The sequence below is a fragment of the Equus quagga genome, chromosome 15 (genome assembly GCF_021613505.1).
Source record: "Equus quagga isolate Etosha38 chromosome 15, UCLA_HA_Equagga_1.0, whole genome shotgun sequence".
NCBI classification, from domain to species: domain Eukaryota; kingdom Metazoa; phylum Chordata; class Mammalia; order Perissodactyla; family Equidae; genus Equus; species Equus quagga.
Window position 1 is genome coordinate 35,399,874 of NC_060281.1, and position 9,905 is coordinate 35,409,778.

At 34.9% G+C, this 9,905-nt stretch overlaps 1 protein-coding gene across 1 annotated transcript; it reads left to right on the plus strand.

Annotated features, from left to right (window-relative positions):
* The first annotated feature begins 898 nt into the window (after nucleotides 1–898).
* Nucleotides 899–1,855, plus strand: LOC124227068 (olfactory receptor 12D3). The gene has a single exon (XM_046640975.1). It carries the CDS (start codon nucleotides 899–901, stop codon nucleotides 1,853–1,855), a length of 957 nt encoding a protein of 318 aa, XP_046496931.1.
* The last annotated feature ends 8,050 nt before the right edge of the window (nucleotides 1,856–9,905 follow it).

A 9,905-nucleotide genomic window follows, 5' to 3' on the forward strand; every position in this document is an offset into this window, starting at 1 on the left:
GTAGTTTTTCCAATTCCTCAGTTCAAGGGCTCCCTCTTCTTTTGGTACGGTGGTGATCTTATTCTATTAGAAAGGGCAAGGATTTCTTTATTCTTCTTATATTTCCTACGGCTTTTCTGTCTATCTCCCTCAGTGCTTATGAAGTCCCTCATTCTAATTCCCTTGCCCTGTAGAAATTCAACTAACTGTGGGGCACTCTCCTTCTGGGGCTGAAAATTTTGGAGTGTTTTCAAAGTTCTCCTACTGGTAAGACTTGTCACTATCTCAAGTTTTTCTCAACTACACCCGTGGCCCCACTGCCATGTTGCAATCTTGTGACTACTGATATAATTATGCTGTTTTGTATCCCCTCTACTTACACAGTATATGAAGTTTATGAGTTTTATGCGTCTTAATTTGACAGCAAGTTTTGGTTCTCAGGAGGGATCTGTTAATTTCCTGTGGCTTTTATGCATCTTAGAAGAAGGGGGGAAATCCTCACTAGACTACATCTGTGTTACTGCCAGAACCTAGACTCGTAAGCAGAACAACTAACTATTCCCCTTGTTTGTATGTTTTAAATTTGTCTAACCTCTAATTTTAATGTCATATGTGAGTTTATGGTCATGTCTTGTTTCTCAATTTTAAAAGAGACACCATTTATCTATATATGATTTGTTCATAATATGCTGCTCTCATTAATCTGTCATTTTACTGATTAAGAATATATTAGATGTGTTAGTCTTCCTTAATTTTCTTGTAAGTAAATTTACTTTACTCCTCCTAAATATTCTTCACATTGTAGTTCACCTCTAGGTTCTAACAAATAGTAAAATTGCTTTATTTAACTCCCATAGTGTAAAGTTAAAAGTTCAGAAAAATTAACTCATTGCTAATGTTCCATTTACTCCCCAAAGCAATGGAAAATGTCACTACAGTGAATGAGTTTCTTTTACTTGGCCTGACCAGTGTTCAGGGGCTGCAGCCTTTCTTCTTTGTGATTTTCTTAATTATTTACCTGATAAACTTGGTTGGAAATGGAGCTATTTTAGTGGTTGTTATTTTGGAATCCAAACTCCACTCACCAATGTATTTTTTCCTGGGAAACCTTTCTTGTCTTGACATTTGCTATTCGTCAGTGACACTACCCAAGGTACTTATAAACCTGCTCTCTACTCGCAAGGCCATATCTTTCCTGGGCTGTATCACTCAGCTACACTTCTTCCACTTTCTGGGAAGCACAGAGTCCATCTTACTGGCTATCATGGCCTTTGATCGTTTTGTCGCCATCTGCAATCCACTTCGCTACGCTGTCATCATGAACCCCCAGATGTGTATTCTCTTGGCAGTTGTGGCCTGGTTCACCAGCTTCTTTTACGCTCTGATGCATTCTGTCATGACTGCACGCCTGAATTTTTGCCGCCCTCAAAAACTCAATCACTTCTTCTGCGATGTCAAGCCCCTATTGGAACTAGCCTGTAGTAACACACTACTCAATCAGTGGCTTCTTTCTGTTGTCACAGGCAGCATATCCATGGGAGCTTTCTTCCTGACTCTTCTCTCCTACTTCTATATTATTGGCTTCCTTCTGTTCAAGAATCAGTCCTGCAGAATACTCCACAAGGCTCTTTCTACTTGTGCCTCCCATTTCACGGTGGTATGTCTTTTCTATGGACCTGTGGGCTTCACATATATTCGTCCTGCCTCAGCCACCTCCATGATTCAGGACCGGATGGTGGCCATCACATACAGTGCAGTTACCCCAGTGCTGAATCCACTGATATACACTCTTAGGAATAAAGAAGTGATGTTGGCGCTGAAGAAAATCTTTGTGAGGAAGTTGTTTAAAGACTGCCAGCAGCACCACCGGGACTAATCAGACTTATGTTTGATTTCCATTAAGAGTTTCATCCTTTAATTGAAATAAATGAGTAGTCTACTTGATTTTTATTTTCTTCTCAGCTAATTGTAGCACTTGTAACAATGTTTTGCACTGACTTGTGCTTAATTATTATTTGTCCAGTTTTTATTCATCCATTTATTTATTTATGTAAGAGATAGTCATTGAGTATATATAATGTTAGGCAGTGTAGTAGGTGCAGAAAACATAGGAGTGAGCAAAACAAATTCCACAATCTCATGAAACTTAAAATTTAGTATATTAGAGGACAGACAATAAACAAATTCATAAGTACACATGCAAGGGTAATTAAGTGCTATGGAGAACTAAAAGGTGGTAAGAAGGATTGGGAGGGATGAGGGTAGCTACCTATTATATAATAAAAAATTTATCTGTTCTGTCTCCTGGGTTTTTGGCATAGAGTTTCTAACACTCTTGTTATTTATTAAGTGATAGCAGTATCTTTGTTATTCATGAGTCACTTGGATCACACCTGAGTTTATGCTCATAAGGTGACTCATGGTGGGCTCTGTAGCTTCAGATGGGGTACGTTATTGTTACAAAGACCAACCATGTAATTAGACGTTTTGGGCTTTGAGTCATGGTGATATTAGCCTGACCTCTAAGAGAAGAGGGAGGTTGGACATTGAGTTCAGCTGTGTGGCCAATGACTCAGTCAATCATACACTTGTAATGTAACCTCAGTAAAACCTCTGGACATCAAAGCTCAAGTGAGCTTCTGTGGTTGGCAATACTTTATACATTTTTGATAGAGATACATATATTCTATTGACTCTCCTTTTCTGGAGAACACTAAATAATACAAATATCAATACGTCAAGACGGTAACACATTTTGAAGACAAAGAAGCTTTGCATTTGAGATTCTCCCAGAGTTTTCCCTATGTGTCTCTTCTTCTGGCTGATTGATTTATATCCCTTTTTATGATAAAATTGTAATCACAAGTACAGCACTTTCCTGAGTTCTGTGAGTTATTCTGGCAAATTATCAAACCCAAGGATATAGTAACCTCCAAATTTGTAACCAGATAGTTGGAAATGGGAGTGGTCTGGGAGCCCCCAAACTTGTGGCTAGTGTCTGCAGTGGTGGCAATCTTGTGGAGTTTGGTTTAATTCCAGGAGGTTGGTATTTGAAGTCATTATACTCTGCTTCTATGTCTCTCTCTTACGCACAAACACACAGACACTACATAAATTATTCTACTATTTACAGCCTTAAGTAATTCTGATAATGTATTGACGTTGACCAATTGTAGCTAGCTAATTCATGGTGGACAGAAGCACCACATTTCCTTAGAGATGTGATTAACAGAGACAAAAATGGATAAAATTAGTGTAACAGCTAACAAAGTAGAAATGAATATTGGGCGATTCTGACCTGCATGGATCTATGGTTACGGAAAATATATCATAAGAAAAGTTCTATGCAAACCAAGAAGAATATTGATTGCTTGGTATGTATTAAGAAGGGGTGAGTGGAAGGCTGATATCAGCCACCTCAATGGAAAAAATCATGATTTCTTACTCAATTTCCATACCTGACCCAGTTCTTAAAGCATATCAGTTGTAGGAGATGCAGGGTCCCTTTGGGGAACCTTCCTGCAATGTCATAGAAAGCATTTGTGGTGGCAATTTTTCTAGTTCTTACCCAAAAGATATCTATGGCCCATGACCTGAATAGTTATATACCTTGGAAACGGAAGTACCCAAATCTCTTAAGAGCTTTTGGATATAGAATCTTAACTAACATGACAACAGGTCGCCCAAAATATTGTTATGATTCTCTGTAAGCCTGGGGGAGAGGTTGCTGTATGAAAGTCAGATGATAAAAAGATCACTTGTCTAAATCCATCTCACAGTAAGTTTAGTGTTTACACAGGACCACCCACTAGTCATTTACAAGGACGGATTGTATTACAGAGTTGGCTATACTTGGTGGCTGTGGTTAGAGATTTGGTGAATGCATGATTTTCACTAATCATTAGCAAGAAGGATCAGAAATACTTTGTATTCACTTGAGATGACCAACAGTACACATTTACAGTCCTGCCTCTAGTCTATATTAATTCTTTAGCTGTCTGTCACAAAATAGTCCAAAGAAGATATACAAATGGCCAAAAGGCACAGGAAAAGATGTGCAACATCACTAATTATAAGGGAAATGTAAATCAAAACCACAATGAGATATCACCTCACATCTGCCACAATGGCTATTACTAAAAAAATAATAAATAAGTGTTGGAGATGGATGTGAATAAAAGGCATCCCTCCCACACTGCTGGTGGGAATGTAAAACAGTATAGCCACTATGGAAAACAGTACGGGAATTCCTCAAAAAATTAAAAATAGAATTATCATAAGATCCAGCTATTCTACTTCTGGGTATTTATCCAGAAAACACAAAAACGCTAATCTGAAAAGATATATAAACTGTGTACCTTGCAGCATTATTCACAATAGCCAAGACTTGGAAACAACCTAAGTGTCTATCAATGGGTGAAGGGATAAAGATGTGGTGTATATATATATACATATACACACATAATGGAATACTACTCAACCATAAAAAAATGAAATCCTGCCATTTGCAACAGCATGGATAGACCTTGAGGGTATTATGCTAAGCAAAATAAATAGGGTGGAGAAAGACAAATACTATATGATTTCACTTATACGTGGAAGATAAACTAGCAAAAACATCTATACAAAGAACAGATTGGTGGTTACCAGAGGGGAAGGAGGGGAAGGGGAGGGCAAAATGGGTAAAGGGGCACATGTGTACCATGACAGATGGCAGTTGACACTTGGTGATAAAAATGATATAGCCTATAGTGATATACGTATTAAATTTATATGTTATAAACCAATGGTATCCCAATAAAAAAGAAAGCAAAATATGTGAAGCACAATAAAACAAAGCACAATAAAATAAGGTATGCCTATATGCCTGTTTCCCTCTCATTCTTTGTGCTTTTAATGTCATGTGTTTAATTACACAGTACATTTAATAATTTTTCTTTAAAGAATCAATTATATTTTAAAGATGTTAAAAATGAAAAACATGCCTTTTACACTTATATATTTACCATTTCTGGCACTCTATTCCTTCATGGAGAAACTGAATTCCATCTGATATCATTTTTCTTTTGTCCAAAGAATTTCTTTAAATATTTCCTGTAGTACAGTTCTGCTGCTATGATTTATTTCCAGACTCAGGAGAGTCTACAGAAGGCTGAAAAGAGTTACACTGTTGCAAAGGGAGAGGGATTTTGGAAACGCTCCTAGGTGTATATTATGTCTCTAGGCAGATCCTGAAAGCGCCACGACATGCAGATTATCATTATAATACACGTTGACTTATTTATCAATTGTTTGGTTTACCCGGCCTGATCATTTTTGTGATGAGGACAATATCCTGTTATAAAACAGCCTCCTATTCGCACTGCTTGAATTGAATTAAAGACTGAAGTTTATCCAGTTTACACAACACTAGACAGATATTTTTCGTTTTTTCTTTTGATATTTATATTGTAATATTTATGACATGAAAAGTTACTGCACTCATGCAATAAATCATATGTTGTGGAGGACAATTTTCAACTATTATCATATAGTTTCCTCTCAAATATTCTGGTCTATGTCTAGTGAGTGGTCTGGTATTTCCACAAATAGTCACCAATTACTTCTATTTACCTGAGAAAGCCATATATATATATGTCGTAGACTCGTGCATTCATAATTATACAAGTCACAGATTCAATTTTTGATGTTTTTAAGAATTCATGTTAATAATAATGTGCTTTTTTTCATACATTGAGGAATTTGATGGAGGAAGATAAGTAAGTCATAGTATATAAACTTTTAGGATTATAAATAGTTAATAGCACTAAAGTTCTCATTTTCCTTTCATTTTCACAGGGCAATGTTATATACAAATATGTTATAATGTTATACATAATTTCATATATATATTACATATTATTACACATATATTGTCATATATAATATAATATATATATAATTCATAATATTTCAATATTTGTATTACAAATGTGTTTATCCTTTTACAATATAGAGAAAGTGTTTGTAAGCTTTTCAACTCCAAATAAGAGGCTTTACATCAAATGTCCTCTACTTGATATTTTTTTTAATTAAACATTACTTCTTACATTTATCTAAGCAGATTTATACATATAAATAGATATTTAGAAAGAGAGAAAAGTAGTTTATTCATTGTAACTGTTACAGAGAATTCTATTTTTTGTGTGGATAAACAATTGTCTTTTTGATAGGAGGTTGGTTATTTCCAATTTCTTCCTGTTATGAGCACTGCAACAATGATCCTCTTTGTGCCCCTTGTGTAAAGATCTGGGAGTTTCTTTAGAGCACATTCTTAAATGTGATCACTGAATTTTAGGGTATGCACAGTTCTCATCATTCTAGATATGACCAGATTGCTCTCCAAAGTGATCAAATCGACTTAGGCCCTGCCAAGAGTTAATGGATTCTTCTCATTCACTTCTATCACTTTTGATTTTCACTCAACTTGTGGACATTAAACCATATTTCAATGCTGTTTTAATATGACTATTTTTGTTTTCAGGGAGTTAAGCCTATATTCATATATTTATTAGTCATTTGGCTTCCTTTCTCTGAATTGTCTTTGTTGTTCTTTGTAAACTTTTCCATTTGTTGGTTTCTTCCTTATTGCTTTAGGGTAGCCCTTTATATATGTAATATACTAGGATTAGAAAGAATACTTTGTATATTCTGGGTGCTCATATTCCTTATTTGCTGTTTGTACAGTAAATGTCCTTTTTTATTTCATCTTATTTTTCCCTTTGTTAACGGTGTCTCTTTTATACACAATTTTTAAAAATTTTAACATAGTTCAAATGCCATCACTTTTCCCTCAATGATTTTGATTTTTTCATGCCATCAGGATATTCTCCTATATATCATTCAAAATATTTAAAATTTTTACTTTTTACATTCACATCTACAATACACATGTAATTTTTAGGAAAAGGGAAGAGATGACATGAAACAATAATCTTTCAAAAACTTCTGTTTTTTCATTAAATAGTGGTCAGTTTTCCAGCACGAGCTTTTCCTACACAGTCACCACTGATATGTAACACCATATCTCTCAAACACCAAAATTCAAAAATAAATATTCCTGTTTCTATGGTACCTGATCTGCTCTCTTGGTTTAATTGCCCATGCTTACGTTTGTAGCATATGGTTTTATTCACAATAGCTTTGACAGGATCCAAAAATGGAAAGTCCTTTCCATCAATTATTATTCATTTTTATTAAATTATTTGGAGCTTACATGGATCTCTATTTTTTATTGAGGTATAGTTGATATATAACATGGTATTACCTTTAGTTGTACAACACAATGATTTGGTACATGTATATATTGTGAAATGGTCACCACAATAAGTTTAGTTAACTACCATCACCACACATAGTTACTGCTTTTTGTTCTTGTGATGAGAACTTTTAAGATTACTCTCTTAGCAACTTTCAAAAATACAATATCATATTACTAGCTAAAGTCATCGTTCTGTACGTTACATCCCAGGACTTATTTGTAACTGGAAGTTTGTACTTTTGACCACCTTACCCCATTTCTTCCCCCGCCCCCACCATCTCTGGGAACCACCAATTTGTTCTCTTTATCTATGTTGTTTTTTTAATGTTTTTAGATTTCACATATAAGTGAACACATTACATTACAAATACAAATTACTCGTATTACAAAGACAAATAATTACAAAGACAAATAAATTGGTTGTCTTTCTCTGACATTTCATTTAGTATAACGCTCCTCAAAGTCCATCCATATTGTCAGAAATGCAGGATTTCCTTCTTTTTTATGGCTGAATAAAATTCCATTGTATGTAGATTTCACATTTTCTTTAACTATTCATCCATGGATGGACACTTGGTTATTTCCATATCTTGGCTATAGTAAATAATGCTGTGATGAATATAGAGGTGCATATATTTTTAAATTAGTGTTTTTGTATTCTTCAGATAAATATTCAAAAGTGAAATTGATAGATCATATGGTAGTTGTGTATTTAATTTTTGAGGAATCTCCATATTAGTTTTGTTAGTGGGGCAAACAATTTTTATTCCCACCAATAGTGCACAAGTGTTTCCTTTGTTCCATCCTCACCAACACTTGTTGTTTTTGTCTTTTTGATAATAGCCATTCTCATATGCATAAGGTGGTATTTCATTGTGGTTTCGATTTGCATTTTCTTGACAATTAGTGATGTTGAGCACCTTTTCACGTGCCTGTTGGTCACTTTTATGTCTTTTTTGGAAAACCGTCCATTCAGATCCTCTGCCCATTTTTAAATCAGATTTTTTTATTGAGTTCTATGAATTTCTTATATATTTTGAATATTAACTTCCTATCAGGTATATAATTTGTAAATAGTTTCTCGCATTCCATAGGTTGCCTTTTCATTTTATTGATGATTTCCTTTGTTGTACAGGAGATTTTTAGTTGGATGTAGTCCCACTTGTTTATTTTCTGCTTTTCTTGCCTTTACTTTTGATGTCAAGTCCAAAAAATTACTGCCAAGGACACTGTTAAGAAGCTTACCATTTATGTTTTCTTTTGAGAATTTTATGATTTCAGGTTTCCTGTTTGGTTTTTAATCCACTTTGAATTGACTTTTGTGTTTGGTGTAAGATAGTGGTTCAGTTTCATTCTTTTGCATGTGGCCAACCAGATGTCCCAACACCATTTTTTAAAGAGACTATGCTTTTCCCCTGGTATATTTTGTCTCCTTTGTTGTAAATCAATTGACAGTATATGCATACATTTATTTCTTGGCTCCCTATTCTATTCCATTGGTCTACACGTGTACTTTATGCCAGTACCATACTGTTTCAATTTCTCTAGCTTTGTAAGATAGTTTGAAATCAAGAAGCGTGATGTCTCCAGATCTGTTCTTCTCAAGATTGCTTTCACTGTTTAGGGTCATTTGTGGTTTCACACAAATTTTAGGGCTCTTTGTTATATTTCTGTGAAAAATGCCATAGGAATTTTGATAAAGATTGCATTGAATCTATAGATTACTTTGGGTAGTATTGACATTTTAACAATATTAAATCTTCCAATCCATGAGCACAGAATATCTTATCATTTGTTTGTGTCTTCCTAAATTTATTTCATTAGCATCTTATAGGTCTTTCAGCTCCTTGGTTAAATTTATTCCTAGGTATTTTATTCTTTTTGATGATACTGTAAATGGGATTACTTTCTCATTTGTTTTCTTTTTTTTTTTTGATTTTATTTTTTCCTTTTTCTCCCCAAAGCCCCCCGGTACATAGTTGTGTATTCTTCGTTGTGGGTTCTTCTAGCTGTGGCATGTGGGACGCTGCCTCAGCATGGTCTGATGAGCAGTGCCATGTCCGCGCCCAAGATTCGAACCAACGAAACACTGGGCCGCCTGCAGTGGAGCACGCGAACTTAACCACTCTGCCACGGGGCCAGCCCCTCTCATTTGTTTTCTTGATAGTTCATTATTAGCTATAGAAATAGAAATTTTTAAAATTTTTTCTTTTATTTATTTATTTATTTATTTTGAGAAAGATTAGCCCTGAGCTGACATCCATGCCCATCTTCCTCTACTTTATATATGGGATGCCTGCCACAGCATAGCTTAACAAGTGGTACATAGGTGTGCACTTGGGAACTCCAGGCAACCGAAGAAGGATGTGCAAACTTAACCACTGTGCCACTGGGCTGACCCCATGATTTTTGTATTTTGTATGTTAATTTTGCATCCTGAAACTTTACTGAATTTGTTTGTGAGTTCCAACAGATTTTCCATAGAGACTTTAAGATATGCTATATATGATCTTGTCATCTGTAAAAAGAGACAATTTTACTTATTCCTTTCTGATTTGGATGGCTTTGATTATTTTTTCTTTGCCTAATTGCTCTGTCTAGGAATTCCAGTATTATGTTGAACAAA

What these genes read in the sequence shown, in the direction of transcription:
- LOC124227068 (XM_046640975.1), top strand. Translation starts at nt 899, where the DNA reads ATGGAAAATGTCACTACAGTGAATGAGTTTCTTTTACTTGGCCTGACC.